Source organism: Dicentrarchus labrax, unplaced genomic scaffold, assembly GCF_905237075.1.
Source record: "Dicentrarchus labrax unplaced genomic scaffold, dlabrax2021, whole genome shotgun sequence".
Classification (NCBI taxonomy): domain Eukaryota; kingdom Metazoa; phylum Chordata; class Actinopteri; family Moronidae; genus Dicentrarchus; species Dicentrarchus labrax.
In genome coordinates this window covers 3,402,847-3,426,355 of record NW_026136717.1, presented here as the reverse complement: position 1 = coordinate 3,426,355, position 23,509 = coordinate 3,402,847, and the positions used below count along the sequence as shown (strand labels likewise).

The 23,509-nt window shown below is 39.5% G+C and overlaps 1 protein-coding gene across 6 annotated transcripts in view; it reads left to right on the top strand.

Annotated features, from left to right (window-relative positions):
• Positions 1 to 23,509, top strand: part of pde5ab (phosphodiesterase 5A, cGMP-specific, b) — an 89,899-nt gene that overhangs the window by 13,638 nt on the left and 52,752 nt on the right. For 4 of the 6 annotated variants that reach the window (XM_051428968.1, XM_051428970.1, XM_051428971.1 and 1 more), the window contains 2 exons: positions 17,862 to 18,396; positions 19,486 to 19,659. In XM_051428968.1, coding sequence (XP_051284928.1) covers positions 17,862 to 18,396; positions 19,486 to 19,659 — 709 coding nt within the window. Of the gene's footprint in view, positions 1 to 12,372; positions 12,677 to 17,861; positions 18,397 to 19,485; positions 19,660 to 23,509 lie in introns of those variants that run through there. The other 2 variants (XM_051428966.1, XM_051428965.1) reach the window with 1 other exon arrangement.

The window sequence follows — 23,509 nt, the reverse complement described above, 5'->3', positions numbered from 1 at the left end:
GAACGCGAGACGATGCTTATAATAACAGCGTCTGACATTTCGGATCAGTCTGATGATAAATCAGCACTGTCAGCTCTCTTAGTAATTACTGCTCACGCCTCAGTTGACTTCTGACTTTATCTCTGATAACACATTCCACTGCTGAGACACATGTCAGACTTACAATATGAACAGGGGTGACACAGCTGAGGTGGCAAATCCCTTCTCATCAAAACAACTCCAAGTCTGATCTCATCTGCATAATGCTCATCAAGAAGCTAAGAGGCCCTGCAGATGGAGGATAATGTTTCAGCCGGGTGCCTGTTATCATGCACCATTAATCCTCTGTGGGGGTGGAGAGGCAATCAATTATGGCATCACTCAAAAAGTCTGATGACTGAGAAAAGGATGCAAAGTTCACAGCTATAAACCTACACTCTATTTATAATACTCAGTCTGTATGACAAAGTATTTTGACCAACATGAGTTTTTAATGACAGAAGACATTTTCTTTTCTCAGATATTACAAATATAACTTGGGGAGAGTCTTGAGTACAATGTTAAAGGTGAGGGTCACTAACGTAGGCTCCTGAGCTACTGACTAACACTGTGGAACACAATTAATTAGTAGTTGGTGGGTCATCCACTGATCAGAAGGTTGGTGGTTCGATCCCCGGCTCCTCCTGCTGAGTGTCTAAGTGTCTGTGAGCAACGTACTCAACCCCAAATTGTATGAATGCGTATGAATGAGTTAGTTTCTGTTTGTGATGAGCCTTTTCCATCACTGTATGAATGTACGTGAATGTGGCATGTAGTAAAAAAAGCACATTGAGTGGTCGGGATACTAGAAAGGTGCTATATAAGTTTAGTCCATTTACAGCTACATGTAGTTGTAGCCATTCCCATAGCCATGTGAAAAATGAGCCCTGTCCTACCCTATTCAGACCCAGACCTATAACTGATAAAATTATTGAGAATTATTCAAGTTTATATATATTTTATTTATATCTTAACTGCTTATTTCTTTACTTTTTTCACTGGACCAACTGCAATTGTTAAGATGTGTTGGGACTGTTGGTTGACACTGTTACGATGTAAAATGGATTTAACAAAAAATAAGGAAAACCCAAGCTACACCTTTATTTTTATTTTCTGATATAATAAATTCACATTTTCAAATGATTTATTTTTATATACAGCCATTATTTTATTTTATTATTATTAGAGCACTTATTATTTATAATCCCTTCACTTCAATGGAAATACTGACAATATTGTTTTGTTATATTATTGAATTGTGCTTGATTTGACAGTCAGTTGTACACTACTATACAAACTACTACCATTATACATATTACGTATACAACTTCTTTTCAAATTTCAAAGATTTCAAAGATAGTTGTTTTCGTGTCTTCCCTCTGATTTTTACAGTACAAGTAGCCAGCTACAGAGACTGCCAAAGAGTAGCCCAATGATACCTATAGCTGCCTCCGAGACCCTCACCTTGCATGTCAAAGCGGCCCCTCACATTGTTGCCAACTGGACTAGATTTAGCAGCTTTTCAGCCCCCTTTAACGACTTTATTTTGAAAAAAAGGGACTAGTGACACATTTAGCTATAGCTTCGGACTGTAACCTGCTCCTTAAAAAACGGAAATTATATAAATTATCCGTTATGGCTACATTTAAGACTAATGACAGGGTTATGTTCAGTGAAAAAAGACACAATTGGAAGAAGATTTGGAAATAAAACAATGTATTGATTTCTAATGCTACCTTTAAAATACTTCTATTCAGTGCTTCACTAGTGTGGCACAATAGTGTAATGGTTTCAAATGGAGTTCTAATATCTTTATTTGGGGGCTTTTCCAAGCAAATATTGATATACCCTATATTAAATCAGCACATATTTCTGCCACCAGTCTCCTGCACCTTCTTGCCACCCCATGAATATTTCTCTAGATCCGCAACGATTGTGATTTAGGGAGATCCGTGGGCAGAATGTGGCACAAATGAAAAATTATATTCATAGTTTTAAATCACCTGAAAATAAGAATCATCAAGTTTTCGCTACCTTAGAAGGAACCCCAGACGGGAGGCGTTTTGAGTTTCTGTCTGCAACCTCACCTGCTGTAGATGCCACCAAATCCTACACACTGCTCCTTTAGTAGTGTTTCCTTCCATTCTGATAGAAATAATAGCTGCTTCCACCACCAAGCCAAGCATCCCGGACCACGCTCTCCACTGAATGCACGGAGACAAAAATAATTTTAACCCTCTCATCCACATTTATTGGCCAGGTATGTGTACACAAATATTTTCATTCCTGTTTTACATTGCTCTTAATGTACATACACTGAATGACCCTAAATATACAAGACAACAAGCTCTACAAAATAGACATAAACTACTATGTACACATATATAAAAATAAACAACAACAATAACATAGTTAGACAATAGTGTGAAGGATGCTGGAATAAATATTTCTGTGCAAGTATTTGTATGTACGCGACGTAGGTGGATAGTACACTGTATAGACAATATGAACAGCATGCATAGATGTGTTTTGTAGTTGTGAGGTAGTTTAACAGTTGTTGGAAGCTATTAAGGTAATGTAATGAGTAAAGTAACTTATTACTTAATACGTGATTTTGCTGTTGAGCAGTTACTGAGGTAATCATTTTTTGTGTGTTGATGTTTTTCAAATAACCCAATCTACGCGAAAAAGGAGGGGGCAAGCATTTATCAGTATATTAACCAGTTTATTATTCTAATCCTGAAGGAAGCCCTTTTCTATCATTGAGTAAACTGATGACCCCATTATTTGATTAACATTTCATATTATATTCAATGTATAACAATAACAGTACAGAACACGGATACAATGAACCCAGACAGTGAAAACAATAACTGCAGGAAGTTTGTGTAAAACCAGAGATTTGGATGAATTTTGAACAATCTTAAACATCCTTAATAATATTTTTTCTTTTGTTTTGTTTACAAATTCAGTGTTTTCTTCTCATTATCTATTAGTTATTTGGTTGTTTGAACTTTTCTAAAGCAGGACGAGGCTGTTTATCAGAGAGTGAAGGCTCTGTGAATATAGCTTGTGTTCAGCTCTTCAGAGTTTACATCTTAAATAAAAATCTAATCTTTAAAAATAATATTTGGTTTAGTTTTTTTTTCATAGAACTGACTGAAATGCTAAGATATAGGCCTACTGTGTATATTTAAAAAAAAGATTTCATACACACCTTAAAATCAAGAAGGCCTCGAAACCCACTTTGAATCTTTGGCGACCCCTAGTGGGGGTCCCAATCAGCAGCAGGCTGTTTTAATAGAGATAGATAGATAGATAGATAGATAGATAGATAGATAGATAGATAGATAGATAGATAGATGAACAGGCACACGTCCCTAAAATAATTACTAAATGATTTATTATTATATATATTATATCATTATTTGTACACAAAAAGCAGCTGGAACGTCTCTGTAAGGAGCATTTTCAGAATTCATTGTAATTTCTGTCTATTTTCGTTCCGCACTGTCAAACTCTGAGGTGCCAAAGCGGAGTCACAGCGGGACAATGATTTATATTTAAGCACAAACAGATTTATTCTCTGTTGTCTTCATTCAGCCGCTCAAGAAATTGCATTTTTGCTAAGGATTGGGAGCATCAGCACTGACCCCTACTTTCATCTTCTGTATTCAAACTGTCCCAGGCTGCTGTCTGTGTGTCTGTGTGAAATAAACAGACAGTGTTTGCAGATGTTGCTGGGACAGTAAGTCATTGTAGCTCAAGCCAGGTTGGTGCAAATTATACTTCCAGCACAGAATAAAGGTTTAAGGACAGATTATATCGTTTTTTTCAACCACTGTCACTTTCCTTTATATGCCATCGAAGGCATTCCAGTGATTTCACAGAGAACACACTTCCATTTGAGCCTGAAGGGAACGGCTCTGTGTCGCTCTCCTCTTGTGAGATTTATTCCTGTTGTCCCCGCTCTGTGCTGACACTGTGCAGACACACGTCTGTGTTTTCTCAAACATTTGCTGGATGGAGCGGAGCCATTAAACATAGCTCTGCTCACAAACAGCCCTGTTTTCAGGATCTGAGGTGATGCTGAAAAGAAGGCTTTTATCTCCTCAACTGAAGATTTCTGAGGCATAATGCTTCTGGCAGGACCAACTGAGGCTGTATTGTGCTGCACAACAGTCAGACATTCTTTGGCTGCAGCTTGAATCTATAAAGTGCAAAAAAGATGTGTGTCGCCCCAAAGTGTTGGTTTTGTAAAGGTTTCATCAGCAAGGGTGGTAGATTTTTATCAACCCAGAAAGGAGCATGGAATCCTTCAGCCATAAGTTTAAACACTAGTAAAGGTTTTCTCTGACAGCATCAGTGTGCAGGCACAGTGAGCTGATGTGTGTATGAGTCTAGTTCAGGTATGGCTAATGGTCCGGTCACCTTTTCACTCTCCTTCCTGCTGTGTGTGTCAGACTGAGTGTGTGTCTCCAGACGTGAATAACCTGAGGGCAATTGTGACTGACACAAGCAAAGAATGAGCAGACATATGCCCCCTTTACATTTGCTACACTGGCTGTGTGTGCATATGTATGTGTGTGAGATGAGTGTGTGTGTGTGTGTGAGGTGTGTGTGTATGTGCATTTGATACAGTACTGAGGGACTGAATAACGTGAGCGCCTACTGTATGATGCTGATGTGTGTGTGCATATTGTGTGTATTTAGTACATTTTATGCAGCATTTTGTGGCTTTAACAATGCTAACAAGCAATTTTCTTTAGATACTTTTCATAGCCAAATAATACATTTTCTGCTCTGCTAAAAATCACATTTTGCTCATTTAATACCAACTCTACATTTTGTAATGCTAAAGAAAGAGAGACACCCTGGTAGCTTGCCTGGTAGAGCCCAACCCGGGGTTCCCCACTAGGGGTCGCCAATGCTTGATGGGGGGTTACAAGGCCTTGTTGATTTAAAGGGGTGTGAAAATCCTAAACAAACCGTATAAATATCAGCATTGTGTACATTTTTGTGAAGAAATATTTTTTTCTAATTTTTAAAGTTTAGATTTTTGATGTAAAATTTGAAAATCTGAACACTAAATATATTCACAGAGACCTCACTGTCTCATCCTGCATTAGAATAGTTTAAACAACCAAAGAGCTAATAGAACAAAGGCGCCAGGAAGAAAGAAAAAAAAGAAAAGCCTATGTATGATAGCTAAAAAATAAAAATTATACATAATATATACAGAGAAAATCTATTAGGTGAAAAACAAAATTGATTGAACATTGGCAGCTAAATATTTAAGCTCTTGCCACAAATCAAATACTGCTTCTTGTTTTTCATGTTGAAGTTGACTGTTGCTGTTGTTTGGTTGCTTGTTAATGTCATAGTTATGTTACAATACCCTATTAGGGTTTGTAATTGTACAAATATGTACACATTCATATTATTATTGCTATTGATTTTATAGCTGTTAATATCTGTTTGCTTTGGCAATATAAGCACTGTCTTTTCATGCCAATAAAACTGAAATTTAAAACAGAAGAAATTCTGAAAATATCAGAAAGAAATATTCACAGGAAATAATCTTCTCAAAATTCATCAGTTTATCTCAAATGTATCAGTTGTCCTCTACTGTTAGCAGTCCTACCTGCTATAATAGACAGTATGAAATATTTTTTATAATTCAGTTTTATCTGACTGTAAACTACGTTTGTTGGATTTGTGTGTGAATGTTTTATTAGCAACATGAAATTGCTAACGGTGATCAACAAAAGTAGGCCAAATGCATGACATTTGGTTCCAAATGTGACAAATGAAATTATAAATCTAGTAAAAAAGGGATAGAAGGGAAAAAACACAAGATGCTCCGACCCTGTTGTAATACAATCCTCAGCATTTGGCTGCGTGCTGTGCTGGTTTACAGCAGCGACCTGCTTGTGTCATCCAGTGTGCTGTTTGATGAGGGACTGACAGCTTCAAGCCTCGTAGTCTGGCTCCCACTGTTCAAAGGATGATGTAATATTTGTTTATTACACCAAACCCTCCGGTTATTCAAGTCAACAAAGGCAAACAGTAAAATTATTACCCGTACTGTCCAAACATCACACATTACAGACCCATTTCCTGCTTCTACTCCTACAGTACCTACCATTGTTGCAGGGGTTGTGCAGTTTCCCTGTGTAGTGAGGGCAGACATTCTGGGTGCATCACTTTTGGACTGGCTTTCAAATGAAGTGTTTTGGATAATATCTTTAAACTTTTTACAACTTGTCTGACTGTCTGACTCCTGTTTCTTGCAACATCTGATTTTGTAATAGAAATGTTTTCCCAGATGATGGCCAAAACTACATAAATAAGATGAAGTTGCAATAAACTAAAATTCTAAAGCCTTGCCAGCAGTCTTGTACAAATAGCATTCTTTCATTCAGTTTAGCTGTTGTTAGAGCGGTACCAGTACAAAGTCTGAAACATACAGTTTAGGAATGCTCCCATTGGGAAATTCTTGTTTAAAATAGTAGTTTGGCAGATAGTTGATGCCTGAATGTTTTTTGATTTTTATTCACCCTTTTGGGCGAAACAAAGAAATCTGCAAAGATAAGCTAATCCCATGCAGTTTTTTGCATGTGGTATAAATGCCTATTTGAATATTTCTGTATACTGGGGTCCATAAACAATGTTGGAATTGCATGAATTGGGAATGACTGGAAAGCTGAGACACATACTGCATGCCACCCTGGCATAAGTCAGTGCCCCACTTGCCACTAAAAAAAGTCTGGACACACCCCTGTCCATGGCTCTACAACACATCCATGATAGCTCCGCACAGATCTGATGGAACCTCCCTCACGTTAACACATGAAACTAACAGATATGTAGTATTTCCATCCTGTTTCTGCATAGTTTATCACCATTTGAGGTCCGACTGGAACTCTTTTAATTGCACCCTCTTCTTCTGTTTTTCCTACTGGAAAATTAGCGCCACCTACTGCTTATCTCATGAACCAACTCCCAATAGTGGCATATCAGTAGCAGATGGAAACAAGAATTAATTTGCATTTTTTCCAATTCACTAAAAAATTATTTTAAAATGTGCTATACATTTGGATTGAAACAGGCTAATGTTGCCTTTCAGACACCCCCAAACTCTCAAAAGCAACACACAGATACAGACACACATACTGCACATGTTCCCTGACCAGTCAGTCTGACCAGTCTGTCAGAGAAAGCCTTTCAATTATGTGAGGTCTGATCTGACCACAGGGGATGGACAGAGAGAGTGGAGGGGAGTGTGAGATGAGAGTTTCCTCTTAGTGCTTTTTGTGCAGCGCCTGCAGGCACAGTGTCTGTTGCAGTTCCAGTTCTGTACGTTCACCACTTTTACAGGTCCGCTATGACAGCACTGTTGTACTATGGATGTTTTTATCTTTTGTGGTCATTGTTTAGAGGTGGATGTGCACTGCTGAAGGAAAAGCCGAGTGGTGCAGACAAGTCGAGACCAGCTCGGCTCAGAAACACATTAAAAAGAGCTTCGGGAGTCAAACAGCCCTAAGGGACTTCACTTTATGTGTGTGTTACAGGAGTGCTGTGAGGAGTACAGATACCTGAGGTGACCTTTATGCTCCTTTTTATTTGTGGAAGAGAGATTTCTTCTTCTTCACAATCTATGTCTATGATCTTTTTACAAAGCTAATACATGTTCCTTAGTTAAAGGGGGTGGCCATAGCTCAGTGTGTGAGCACATATACTAGCACTATGCATATGTGCGTCTTTGTCAACTCGTCAAATACTGCAGATTGGTCAAATATGACACTGTAGGTGATCTTTTGTGTCATTTCTGGACACACAGGGCTCCGAGGTCCAGTTAGCAAAAATAACGTTCAGTTAGACTTTCAGAGTAAAGCTTGTGTGGTTAACACTGCAGTTAAGGCACAAACCCTGCTTTCTTAGGCCAAGGCCTCAAAACTACTTGATTGGGTTTAGGAAAAGATCGTAAGTTACGTTAAGTAGCTGACGTACCTTAAGTACATGAATAAAACATGACTTATGTAACGTACCTGACGTAACTTAAGTACGTTATGTAAGTTAACTTATGTACTCTACTGAAAAGAAATGGTTTATGTTTCGTTTCACCCTGGAAATGAACTGGTCTCCTGAGTTTGTGTGAACCATCCAACCTTCCAAGTGAATTGAACACTTACTGCTGCTCTTGTGTCAAACACACAAATGCAGTGGCAAAGGTGTCTGTGTGCAACTCTGTTATAGTTCATGGTCAACATATTCTATATACATATCCTAGTATTTCAGAATGACAGCTCTTATCTTATACTTTGGGATAAGGTTGGTGACACTGCACTATAGTCTAATATAGACATTCACTCATAGTGAGTCTGCTAAACCTACATAAGTGCATATCTTGTTTGGTTGTGCTGGTGTTTTACTTACTGTGCATTCTTTCTATCTGTTTTCGATGAAAATATTCAAGACATAGGATATTTCAGAGTGGAAAGCATACGTATGAGGAAAGTACAACAGAACAAATGAAGAAATGTCTTTAGGGATTTATGTAGAGCCTGTGTGTTGCAGTTAAATTCAAAAGTGGAAAAGGTACATAACGGGACATAACGAGCAAAGAAGAAGTGTGTGTGTCTCCATCTCACCATTAGATTGACTACAGGCTGCGCTGTCTCTGATTGGCTGTTCTGTGGGGTTGGTGGAAGACTCAGAGGGGGTTGGGATGCTGCTGGTGGCCCCCCCTACCCCAGGGACCACCAACCACCATCTGCTGGTAAGGTAACACCACTGGTAGGGGCCAAGTGTCCAGCTGTGGGGGGGGACACTGGAGACCAGCACAGCGAGGACAGACACAGAGGCTGAAAGCCATTAGACTTCATCAATAAAAGCCTGCACTCCTCCAGCTATTCACAGGATAATTGAAAAGTTAATCACTGCAAGGGTTTATTATGAACTGTTTATTATGAATTAGCAGCTTATTTACAGTGTACTGGCTGAATAAGGTCAAACGAGATGAATAAATGAATGATTTGGGGTGGATTTGTGAATAATTCCTTCAATTTACTCTATTTACTCCACCTTTGAATTTCAACCAGTGTTTCCATCTTCCAGCTTTCTTTAATGTAAGAAAAGTATTTCTCCTAATACTCGTCTCTGAAACCATTTTGACGCATCTCTCACAGTTAATATTTGCTTTGTTTGTGTTTCCTCCTTATTGGGGTATGAGCGAATGGAACCATCTGCCTCTTTCTGGGTAATTCATCACTGCAGATGGGGCTAAAAGGTCTTCTTTTCAGCCGTAGATGGTATAAACCAAATATATGAGCAGAAATGAATAAAATGTGCACCTCATTCCCTGGAGATGGTAAATGTGCATGATGGTGTAAAAGCCGGGATAAATCAGTGTACACGAACTCTGTCTGTGATGCTCAGCAGTGAGTTTACGTTAGTGTTGGTATGTTTATCACCGTTATATTCCTATTAAAAAGCCTTTCGCTATATAGAATGTGTGTGTCTGAGTATCTGTGGTACTTTCCAGTAACACCACACCAGGGTTCAGGTGTCTGTGGTTGCTCTGTAGTGGGATTCTATGTTTCTTTAGAGTGAAATGAGAAGATTGATAACAGTTTGTGTGTTAAGTACGGAGCTGGAGCCAGAATGTGTTTAAGATAGCTTATTTTACAGATTGGAAGCAGGGAAAAACAGCTAGCCTAGCTCTGTGCAAAGTTCAAAAACAGGCCAGCAACTCCTGTAAAGCTAATCGCTAATCAATAGGTTTTATCTTTAGAGATGAAGCAAGGTGTATTTGGTGGTCCTCTTTATAGAGCCAGGCTAGCTGTTTCCCCATGCTACCAGGCTTTATGCTAAGCTAGGCTAGCCACGCTCTGACTTCTTCCATTTCATTTAGGGATTTTAGAGCTTTTAATCTACAGTAATAACCCTCTGGTCTATTTTAGAGGGGCATTTACTATGTGAAAATTTTATTTCATGAGTCAGAAAGAACCCAGAAGGTCGGGACATAACCTTCCTTCATTGTTATATAAACACTGTCAGGAAACTAATGTTTCCCTGAACTACCTCAGAAGATCATACAAGGTTCCTGTAACACAACATCCTAAAAGGACAGAACTGTTCTAGGAACTATATCTTTGACCACAAAAAATCTTTCCTTTGGGAATCTGTGGGAACTTTTTAACCATAGGGGAACATCTTCCTGACCTTCCCCAGAGATCCTTAATGGTTATTTTATGGAGACCTCATTTGGCTTCTTTTATTTTTTTAATGGGTTGAGACAAACAGATGATGCCATACAAAGCTACATCTAACAGTTTTAAACTTTGTGTTTAATGTGAGTAATATGTACAACTGAATGGCACAATGTATTTGTATCATCAGACTGAATGTACACCTCACTGATATTTGCTTTAAAGGGACACTCTCTCCATTTTGCACATTAAAGTTAGCTTACACATGAGCAGTACAACTCAGCCTGTGAAAACAGTTATATAACATCTTCTGTGGCTCTGGAGGAGTTGAGTCTGAGTAAATAACCTCTGGTGATGTCATAGTGATGTCATCAGAGGTTATCTAGGAGTAGGCTCGGAGACTATGACTTTATAACACAAAGTCTGCATTGAAAAGTCAGGAAGAGGAGTTTGAAAAAGAGGAGTCTAACAAAGCTACACTATGGAGTTGCATTATGGGAAATGTAGGATCCAGTGTTTTTGGACCAGTGGCGTATCCAGACTTTTTTTTGTCTGAAATAGCCCAAGTGGGGCACTAACTCATGCAGGGGTGGTATGAAGTATGCACACACAAGTCGGAATAGCATTTATTTACTTTATTTATTTCTCTTACATCTACTTGAATTACTAATATTACAGTATCTTACGGTTTCTTACATGTCCTGTGTTAAAGATTTTTTTATTGAAAATATAAATCAATAGACCAATGACAACACAGTGGTGCCAAAGATATAAAGCTTCCATACTTTATTTTATCATGTCCTCAAAAATAAATTTAAAAAAAACCTCCAAAAGTAAGCTGCATACATAAAAAGAACATTCAAAAATACAGTCACTGAATAACAAAATGTAAATAAATAAACCTGTGTGGACAAAATATTGTGTTGACAAAATTGTGCAAAACCTAAAATCTACACAATAAATCTCTTACAGAAAATGTGCTACACTGAAACATACATTTAAAACAGATTTATTCACCTGTTGGTTTTTTCAAACCTTTTTAAAATAAAACTCCCGTTTACCCATCAAACAGTTGGTTCGAACTAAGGTCCCGCCTCTGACCAGCTACATAACCAATCATAGTTTAGGATTAGGATAATGGTGGCACCTTGGGTGGTCAATCAGGTTTCAGGGGTGGCCCCTGCCACCCCCTGGATATGCCCCTGGTCCCGATGCACACTAAAAATCTTGTTATCTCGGCTTCTGCTGTACCACTAGTGAGTCAACCAACTTTATGGAAGGGCAACACTAAATCCCTGGAGCAACCCTGTAATGTTCAAAATGGTTTATTTAATAACCAGTTTGTATTGGATTGCTCTGTTTATCTGCCGTTTTTCTTTTATGTGCTTTGGCAATACAAATGTATTTATATGTCATTCTAATAAAATACACTGGTACACTGCTTTATAATAACCATCATTAATAAATGGTAAATTGATAGTTAATTCAACTTTAATTAACAGTTATTTTAAAATAATTTAATCATAAATTACATATTGTATCAAAGCTGTTGAGAGATGATAACAATTACTTTCTGATTACTATTCATTAACAGTTCATTGCTGCACACATATAACATTTTATACACTATATGAATTATTTGTGAATGATTTCCAAATGATTTGTAAACCTAAAATATATATACATAAGCATTACATCGATAGATGGAGCAGATTTTTGTGACACTTAATGGGTAACAATTAGTTTCATTGGTTTTATAATAATTGTAAGGTTGAATTAACCATCAATGTACCATTCATTGATGATGGGTATTTTAAAATGTTACCAGTGCACTGAATTAGGAAAGATTATTTTCAAATAATACATATTGGGGTGTTTTCTCCAGTCTCAGCAGTATATACACATATGGGAAGTCATGTGTACAATCGTCCACATATAATATATTGTGTAATATTTCAATAATATCTCTGGTATATTAGGAAGAAAGGTGTGTACACTGTCTCTGTAGTGCTTGTGTATTTGTAGCCTCCTTTATCATAAGGGTGAGAGAGGGGGGTAGCCTCTCTCTCTCTCTCTCTCTCTCTCTCTCTCTCTCTCTCTCTCTCTCTCTACAATCCTCTAATAGTCGCTCCACCAACTAGGAAGCGCACAGTCACCGCTTTATGATCCGCGCGCACCGACCGACCGACCTACCGACCGGCCCCCGGAGCCGCTCTCTGTCTGTCTCTCTCTCTCTCTCTCTCTCTCTCTGTGTGTCTCTCTGTCTCCGTATACATCGTTCGGTACCGGCTCTTCCGCGTATAGATGTAGACTGCAGCCGGAGCTCACAGTTGTCGCCTCTGCGCCATGGAGGACTGCTGCTCCCCGGAAAGCGAGAGGATGGAAGCGTGGCTGGACGACCACTTGGAGTTCACCCACTCCTACTTTATCAGGAAGGCGTCAAGGTAAAAGAGGACGGAGAGGAGGGTAGCGGAGGGGAGGGGGGGCTGCCACTCAGTGTGGACATTAAACCTGATTTACTTTGTGTGCGTGCAGCGTGCTGAATGAGAGTAGTTTCCAGAGGGAATCTCTGCAAATAAACTGCTTTTATGCGCAGCCCCCACAGCCAATCACTTTCATTTCCTCTGTCAGTTTGCATCGCTTTTCATTATAGGGATCACTTGCACTGATCCTGTCTGACAGTCCGCTCCTGTAGGAGTGACTGTCGGGGTCCACTGTGACCTGGGCACCCTGTGTCCCCGCTCAGGTGGTCTACCTGCAGAGCTGCTGTCATGCACTCTGTCTCTCTCCGCTGTTTCCTCTCACAGCTCAGCTCTATTTCATTTCACCATCCACTTCACAATCAGGAACAGCTCCCAGAGTCGCACAGGGGCCCTTTAATCATTAACTTTTACTGCTGCCAATGATTCTGTTTAATTCTCAGCCCGAATAGGTCCATGGTGATAATTATACAAGCCTTCCACTAAGGTGCCTGTGCCATAAATGAAATTACTTTTTTCTTTTGCTCCCTTTAGATCTCAGAGAGCATGGCTGGGAGCAAATTAGCCATTTAATTTCTTGTGCAAACACAGATTCCAAATCAGTCTTTCTCAGGCAGCAGCAGCTATATAAGGCTTTTTTTTTTTTTTTTTGCAGAGGCATATCTGGGAATTTCATCAGCCTGGCAGCACTTGATCGGGACACTCCAGGACTGTGTTTGTTTTAGTGACAAACCCCTTCAGACCCATTTAACCACTTAAACCACCATGGCAACTTTCCTTAGTTTTCTTTTCATCCGGTAACTGCAGCACACATATCTCAGTGCCATCCCAAAATATTTTCCATAAAAAGCATTGTCAGAGGACACATCTTTACCCTCTCCTGCTGTTTTTATTACGAAAGCAAAATAAAAAAAGAAAAGTTGATTGGCTCGGCGCAAGGGGTTTGCACACATCAGCCATTCTGCTGTTCTGGTTGAAAGGCATTTCTTAGAGAGGTATTGATTCAGCCACACCTCCACTGGATACATTAGGGTCGACTCAATGGGAGATGGAGTAAAGAGAACTCAACCTGACACACTGCAGTAGAGCTATGTTTCTCTGCCCGAACCCCATATGACCCGCCGGGTTCTGGCCCAAAGCTGCTGCTGTAGGTCGGGCTTGGTTCGGGCTTGGATGGAATAATATTTAAAACTATATATATATATATATGTAATGTTTTATTAATAATGCATGCAAATGTAATTAATGAGTGAATTTGTTATTTAATTGTTTTGAAATCATTTTGCTAAATAATGCACATAGTTTATTACAGACCACACTGTTTTAAACCCAAATAAATTGTTAGAACAAATTACATCAGAAATTTTAAGTAACACAAACAAAATATTGTAAGTTAAAAAAGATCCTTGATTAGGCAGCTCTTACTAGTAATTTGAAGTGACACTAACTCAGTTTTATAAGGCACACATTCCTGATTAAGTACTTTTTAGTTGGTATTTTGTTTTCACAGTACATCATTATTGTCAATACGTCGTTACAAAATGAATGCAACATTTTTCAATTCAATTCAATTTCATTTGTATAGCGCGAATTCATAACAGAAGTTATCCCAGGACACTTTTCAAATAGAGCAGGTCTAGACCATAATCTTTATAAAATTATTTACAGTTCCCACAAATTAAGTCAGTGTCACTTAAAATAACTAAAGCTAACTAAAGTAAACTACATTGTGCATATAATTACAGTGTCTGTAATAATCTATTTGCATTATTCATTTATTCTTTTAGATATTTTAAGCAGAAATGTGGGTTCGGATCAGGCTCAAAACTGCTTACATTAAACTGGCTTGCATAGAATCTTTTTGGGCTCGGGTCGGTGCCTGAGCCCGATCAAAGCTCTGCACTGCAGTCAAATAACAGCCAATTCTCTGTGGCTCACCAGATTTTATTTACCTGGCTCAGAACCCAAGATACCATGGGTGATTTCATGGCCTGCGCCTGTTACCGTCTTCCCAAGGTTTTGGGCCTTCTGCTCAGGTGAACAGAGGCTTTGGACTGGGCTGAATAACAGCAGAATGAGTCATGAGACCTTGTTTGAAAACTAGAGCCGGAGCAGAGGAGAGCATGCTGGAAAATGTGTGTGTGTGTGTGTGTGTGTGTGTGTGTTCGTGTTGTAGGAGTTGATTAGACAATGTGTTGGGTGATTAGAGAGCTTCTCCATAATCACATCCAATTTGCTGTTCACACACACACACACACACACACACACACACACACACACACACACACACACACACACACACACACACACACACACACACACTGGATTTGTTCCAGCAAATATCCATGTTAGGCACTTGAAGGGGTTTCAGCACACACAGGCTAAATGACGAGATAATAACATAATATCCACAGTGCCTGTGTTCACTTTTATTACCCATGATCATTCATATGTTAGCTACAAAAAAGATTTTCATTTTTTAAAATATTCTCCAGTGATGAAACTGTCAGTTGTGTTCTCATCAGCTCCCACGTTTGCTGTCTTCCTGCTGCTACTGCTGAGACATGTTGTTACTTGATGTCTAAATTCAAAAAAGTTTCATTCTTGCAGCTCTCGTAGCCTTGTAAAATGTTTTCAGATGGATATAATGTGCAGAAAAAGTGAGAAATCCTTTTCTCAGACAGGAAAGGACTAGTTGAGGAAGATGTGACTTGCAAGTGGATATATTTACCTTCATCTCCGGCATCCAGGACTCACAAGCTTTCTCTTGTATATTTTAGCCCTAACCATCGCAAAGAAGTTCTCCTAAGTTAATTATTTTACTTCCCTAAACTTTGGGTATAGGTTTGGCCTGAAGCTAAAGTGCTGTCTGCTGGGTAGGTAACTAGGTAGATAAGAGCTGCAAAACCAAACTAAAATAATAAAAGTTCTGGGCTGTAAAACCTAAAAAATGAACTGAAAGAGGTTTAAAAGCTCCACAGAGTTGAACTTTGGAGTTGGTGATAATTCTCTGTGGGTTTGTGTGGGCGACACCTTTCACATTACACACACAGTCATTTGATCCATGTTTTAATATTAAAATATATCAGCGTTGAGATAGTTTGCTTGTTACTCTTTTCAAAAGTAATATTACTTTACTTATTACTCCCTGCCAACAGTAATTAGTTACACTGCTAGTTATATCACATTTCTGCTACTCCCCACAAAATTGTTAATTGTGCCTCTACTTACGACGATTCAAATCCAGTTGTGTTTGTAAAAATCTGAGTAATGGAATATTTCCAGCTGCTGAATGTAAGTGGTAACATCTTCCGAGCTAGTTTTCTCCACAGTTACAAAAATGAATCCAAAGATTTCATTGGATTGTTGGATTTGGAGTGACAACAGAAGTAATGTAATTAATTATTATTATTATAAATTAATCAAGAGGTTAGCATTGATGCTGCTCAGAACTTGAGAGCATTTTTTGCACCAGAAGAAGAGCAAAGAACAGCCCTGCAGGCTTTTCTCAATAGAAAGGGTGTTTTCACTCTTGTCCTGACTGACTTTAACGAGTTTGAGTTTGACTATGTTAAATGTTTCACTGTAGGTCTGACACTCTGTGGTCAGTTGGTCATGTGTTTGGTCGATATACTCAGTTTCTACCAAAACCTACTTGCTTTCTTATCCTGTTATTTTCGGGTCGGGAGGGACTCAGGTATGTTGATCTATGCTATATTCTATTATATAGAAATAATTAATTATGTGTCAAAATAGTATTCAAATATATTTAACAGTTTAATAGATAGGAAGTCAAAACACCTCAGTTTTCACATAATAACTAGTTTAAATGTCTACATCGGCCCCAGCCTCAGTGGATAAGGTTTATTTTTTAAGTGTGCATGCATTTTACTACGGCCTGCTACAGAGTAATGAGGGCTAATAACAGGCTACTGACAAAGGTTCAAGCTCTATGATGGATCAGTAACAATAACAAACAACATTAGCGAACGTTAAAAGAAAAGAAATGGTCAGACTGCATGAATTCTTTTGCTTGGCAACGTTGTGTAATGCTGATTAGCACCCAGCAGCTAGCAGGCACACAACCCTGAGTGCACTGTGGTAGATTTAGTTAAAGGACCAGTGTCTCTGCATCTAGTGGTGATGTTGGAGATTGCAACTAACTGAACATCTCTCGCGTCTGCATTTGATGACCTGGGAATGAGAACAGGCTGTGAAGAGTGTAGGAGAAAGTACGGTGGTCGGAAAACTTGCAAAAAACGAGGAAGGCCATATATATAGCCAGTGTCTGGTTTGTCCGTTCTGGGCTACTGTAGAAACATGGCAGACTCTGTGGAATGCGTCCGCTCCCTCTGTAGATAAAGGCTCATTCTAAGGTAACGATAACACAACGATTCTTACATTCAGGTGATTATACACTAATGAAAACATACCTATGAATATTATATTCCATTTCTGACAATAGATCCTCCTAAATGTTACACACTGGACCTTTAACCTAGAAATAACATAGAGGTCCCTCCACCCACTGACCAATGGTTAAAGAGTACGTACTTTAAAGCCACGTATTTAACTGAATCTTGGGAAATGAAGGACATTTCATTATTTCATCACCTGTAGTTGACACTTAGGCCACAGTTGTGCACATTACAAAGTCTTGCTTTAAACCCTTAGTCTCTGAACTCAAAGAAACTAGTTTCAAACCTCACTGAAAACAACAAGAATGTTGGAAGCCATTAGAGATGTTGTAGAGAGTATGGAAACATCCCTTTTCATATACACCTCCTGTGGTTGGTTTTGCTGGGATACAAACAATAACTACGCACTGATCCTTTACATATCACACTAAGGATAAGACACCCATTAGGATTGCTTGTCTGATCGTAGTTAATTATAGTTAGAATGACTGACTGGATAAAGTGTGCATTCTTTAGGGCTAGTAATTGTTTGCCGTTTGGAACCAGTCGCAAATCATAGTGTATCTGTCAGCTAGTGTGTTATCTGGTGTATTTACTCATTTGTTCAATATGTGCTCTCCTCAGAAAAATAGGATGTTTGTTGGTGGAAATAATCATTATGTAAGGGGTGTCTAGTCACTGTGAACACTAAGTAACAGTTATCTGAAACAGCCTTTTCTCTGTATCAACAGGGAGATGGTGAATGCCTGGTTCGCTGAGCGCGTCCACTCCATCCAGCCATCTACCTCCAAAGAAAATCCTGCACAGCAGCGAACCCACCAGTCCTCCACAGACCCCGCTCCCCCCTCCGCCTCCACCATCCTCCCACCCACGCTCAGCCTTTTGGACAGCCGCTGCCCCTCCCCGGCCACAGTCCCCAGCCCAGCACCCGGCACCCCGACTCGCAAGATCTCAGCATCAGAGTTCGACCGGCCACTCAGACCTATTGTAGTTAAAGACTCTGAGGGCTCTCTGACGTTTCTGAGCGACGCTGACCGCGAGACCGTCCCTCTACGGGGCTCGGTGATGGGTGAGGGTGGTGTCAGTGGGGGAGGTAATGGAGGTGGATGCAGCGGGGAAGGTAGTGGCAGTGGGGGCGACCGCTGCGCCAGGCTGCTGGAGCTGGTGAAGGACGTGTCGAGTCATCTGGATGTGACAGCACTCTGCCACAAGATCTTCCTCCACATCAATGAGCTGATCGCCGCAGACCGCTACTCACTGTTCCTGGTAGGAGTGGGAAGGGCTGGGGGTCAGACTGAGGAAGGGGGCAAATATTTGATTACATGCCTCCCATACAGTGATAATATTTACCCAGACTAGGGTAATAAATCCCCTTCTTAGATATGTTATATGCAAATGTTGTTCATTTCTAAAGTTTTGCTGCTGGACACAAGATGTCTCCTACTTCTCTGTAAAGTCCATTCTCAGTGGATGTGCACTGGTGGCTTCAGGTTTCTACATCACACTGTACAAGTTGATACTGGACCAGGACTGACTTCCAAACTATTTGTTATCTCACAAATAATGGTGGTAGGCCCCACCCCTTAACATCTGATTTTCAATGAGCACAGAGAAACTTTCCACTTTCAGCAGATGAATATGAAAACATCCTTCTAGTGTCAAACTCTGCACAGACAGCATTCAAACAGCACACTGTAGGAACAGGGAGAAACACTGGTTTTTGACTGAAGGGGGGGCTTTAAGCTCAATGTATTCACTTAACATCATAAATGATAAATGGATTCAACCATGCAATACAGAATTTATATTATATGTATTTCCTTAAAGCTACATTAATTAAGTTTTTGGCCTCTGCAGGGCAACTGAAAAAGCTAAACACACAACTACGACCTCATGAACTTGCTATGGCTAACATGTTAGCTGATTATCCAGCAGACTCAGAAAAACATTAACTTCAGTTAAGGGTGGAGGTCTTTTTCACAGCAGATTTAATTAATTCTGTTAAAGTGTCCCAGTAAGCCAAGACAGTGAGACTCAGAAACTGAAGCAGCTAAATGGAATTCAGCTGCCATTCATTTTATTATGTACACCTGTGTGTAAATAATAAAATGAAGGTCAAAATGTCTTCCATTATAAAGGCTAATATTCACTCCACCAACTCCTGAGAGTTTCATTTTCATTACAGTCTTTTTTTAATATTACAGTAGTCAGTACTTGCAGTGTAAGCCAAAAGTAAGGCACAATCATATCATATGTAACCTGTAATTTATCCCATGGCCATCTATTTTCCTGTTTTAAATCAGTCGTGTGACCACTTCCTGCTGTGTGTGTGTGTGTGTGTGTGTGTGGTCCCAGGTGGGTGAGGACAGCTCCAACAGGAAGTTCTTGGTGAGCCGCCTGTTCGATGTAGCCGAGGGATCCACGCTGGAGGAGTCCTCCAGTAACTGCATCCGGCTGGAGTGGAACAAAGGCATTGTGGGACATGTAGCTGCCACGGGGCAGCCGCTCAATATCAAGAACGCTTATGAGGTGAGGATTTCACACTTTTATGTCCTTTTTTTTTACGTCACAGGGTTGAGTGTGGACGCTGGTGAAGCCTGGAGTAAGGCGGTTTGCTGTCTGTGCATTTGTGTGTGTGTGTGTGTGTGTGTGTGTGTGTGTGTGTGTGTGTGTGTGTGTGTGTGTGTGTGTGTGTGTGTTAAGGCAGGCTGGTGTTTGCTTTGGGTACACGGGATGCTGACAGAGCACAGGCTGTAGGGGGGAGAAAGGGGATCAAAGAAGGGCAAGTAGGTCAAAGAGCTCCTCTGGAGAGTTCATCTTCACCCCACACACACTTTTCAGTCTTCTCTTTAACATAGTAGCTGCAGAGTGTCTGGTGACATGTTGACCCTTGACACTTTCAGTGTACTGACCTCCTGAGTGATCAGGTTTTAACACAATGTCACTCTCTTCCCCACTTCTGTCAATGATCAAACTAACCTGATTTCAAAATCTGTCAACAGGGATATGGTTTATGTTCTTTTACGGGGAGTTGCTCTAACTGTTTCTTAGTAAACAGCAGAAGGGTGGAGGAACTGTTATCAAGAAATAGCTCCTGTAAAACCACAAACCATAATTTTCTATTTCTATATTTTAAATCAGGGCTGCCCAAAGTGTGGCCCACGGGCTGAAGTTGACCCGCTATAAGGTTTAATTTGTCTAGGAGCTAAAAAAAAGTATATACATTTGTTTTAAAAAATGATAATAATAATATAAATTGTGGTTTATGTTGTAATATTTTTTGTGAGGTAAATTCCTGAATTATTAATTCTTTTTTATAATCTGACACTTTGCGCAGGAAGTCAGTCAATTAAGTGAACTTGGGAGAGTTATGACAAAAAAAAGGAAATCTAAATATATCAGCTAGAAAATTGTAACCTATTTTTACATTTGGTCCTCCATACCTAGTTCCATTTTGCATCTTAACAATACAGTACAATAGGTGTTTGCTTTTGGCCCGTGCCCCACTATTAAGTCTCTGTCTCTTTGGCCCTCCAAGGAAAACAGTTTGGGAACAGACGAGATGGAACATGTTTGTTAGTTGTGCGTGACAGTGAGCTTTAGAGGTGTTGGCAGGTGTATATTTGAACTTTTGACACAGTCAGGTTAGCTGTTCCCCCCCAGCTTCCAGACTTCCGAACCCAGACATGAGAATGATATCAATCATCTTATCTTGTTGTCAGAACGATGCAAAAATGTGTTTCCCAAAAGGTTGAATTATATTATAATAGATTATATATAATATAATAATACTATAATAAAAGATTAGTTTTTCAATTTTATAATAGAGTAATTTAATTGTGATACTCATGATGGTTAGGCCAGTGCGATAAATGCAGTGGCATATAAATGCAGTCAATTCCATAAAAAAACCAATGGAATAGTTGACCTTAAACCTTTTTCCCCCTAATTTGCAGCTGCAGATTGGATTTCAGCAGCGTGACCCCTGCAGATTGAGCCGCTGACCTTTAACCCCTCCAGCTGCTCCTAACTTTATTTCTATAAGTCTTCACCTTGTTGTTTTTAAAACAGTGTTGTCCGATTAACTCCTGCACACTGATAGTGAAGGATTTATAAGGATGGGATGGAAGTGACGGGAGTGTAGTAGAATGTAGCAGGAAAATCATTTTGGCTGCTCACAGAGGGCGACCTTCCGCCAGGAGAGTCATGAGCGTCTTCAAAAAGAAGCAGATGTGCACGTTGTGTGTGGTGTGTGTGTGTGTGTGTGTGTGTGTGTGTGTGTGTGTGTGTGTGTGTGTGTGTGTGTGTGTGTGGCGCGTGTGTGTGAAAGAGGATGGTGGAGAGAAAGCAACAATACAGAGTTGAAGCAAGTATGTGGCTGTAATTAAATGCATGTGATGTGTGTGTGGTCATATATGTCTGACTTTAGTGTGTGTGTGTGTGTGGTGTGTGTGTGTGTGTGTGTGTGTGTGTGTGTGTGTGTGCTATGAGTGATCTTCCTCCACGATGAATTTCAGTGTGAATGTTATATTTTTATTCGGCAGAGAACACTGTCAAACATATGGACGTACAATCTATAGTCTTGTGGATTTATAGGGTTAAAATCGTGTGTTTGTGTATAATATTTCAAATTACATGTCGAGGGTTCGGACAGTGGAAGTTTACAGCTCCACTTTTTCCAATGTAAATCATCTCAGTGAGACATATTTGAAGGATTTTCTTTCTTCGAGTGTCCTGTTCTTGATATTCCGTCACGTTCAAAGGTGTTGGCAGCTGTTTCCACAACGTCCCTGAAAGCCCTGATTGGAAACAAGTGGAACCTCACTGCTCTGGCAGGATTTTTGTCTTGTTTCCTAAACTGGAAGCAGGTATTGTGAACCGCCATGAACTCGACTGTGCAGCAGCGAATCGGTAGAAGTTAAGCTGTACAGTGCAAGCTTGGTGTCAAAAGGTATTAGGAAGTGAGGATGATAGTCACTACGAAGAGATGCACACATTGTGTATTTGGTTATCCAGAGTGACAAAGACACTGCCTCTGAAAAGAGGTGTTACATGGAATTATTTTTCAAAGATGTGAGCACCTGAAATGTGATTCCATTCATAGCCATCACCCTGAACAGAATCTGAGAGGCAGATATCTCAAAATCTGGACATATGTTGAGAAGCTGAAATATGTAACGAGGTAGAAGGAGTAGATGTCTCTTTAACAATTTTAATGTGGAATTTTCTTTTTCTTTTTTTTGGGGAGAAAAAACATATCAGACACATATTATTGTTCCAAGCAGACTTATATATTTTAATACACGTCTGGAGGTGATCTGTATAAACATTATATGTTACCAAACCCTTCCATGCATTGTTATAAGTGGGACAAATATCAGTCATTGTTTAAAGAGAGGACATTTTAACCTATCTTCAACTATAAGAATTGATCAGTTGGAGCTTTTTGTAGTTATAACCATATCATTTTTTACATCATGAAGACATTTTCCATATCAAATTATTATGCTGTGACAATAATTTTTTCCTAAATTATTGTTTCAAAAAGCGCTTACTATTAAGTTAAGACAAGAAACTTTTCTTGCTAGAAAATGTCACTCCCATATGTTGTTATAATGAGATAGGTTGAGTCAGTGCCTAATCACTGTCAGTGTCTGATTAGGAACTTTTTTATGAAACAATTAGATCTTCCCTGTAACATCCAACATCATAGCCAACATCATAGCCTGACGTTTACAACACTGCTGTCTAGCTGTTGGGCTTTACACACAAAAGTCCATACAGTGCTTTTGAGAATCGATACTCGATTTTCTATATTTTCATCATGTTCACTTCATGTTCATGTTCAGAATTCGGTTTTCTGGGGTCTTTAAAGTCTGACACTGTGTCTGGTTATTCTTATCTCTCTCTGTATACATGACCACAGCTGTATGATTTCTGAAAGCAGGATATGGTGTTAACATGCACAACACATAATCAGAACACTAGTGCACCTGTAAACATGCTCATTATGGATTTTAAAATTCACTTACAAAATAAGATAAAATCATGCGCCTACTGATAATGCACAGTATTCCTCTTTATCTGATGGTTAGGTGGACTGAAAAGAAGCTGAAAATAAGCAGACATCAGTCACATGTACAAAAAACAGACCCTTCAGTTGAAAGGAAAGGGACACTTTTTGCGTCACTGCCATGGAAACATCTTACAAAAGGATTTAAGACTGATTATGAAACTTGACTGTCTTCATACCTCAGTGACCACAAAACAGCATCATCAGCGTCTGACATCATTTGTTTGTGTGTGTGTGTGTGTGTGTGTGTGTGTGTGTGTGTCTCTGTGTGTGTGTGTGTGTGTGTGTGGGAGAGAGAGAGAGAGA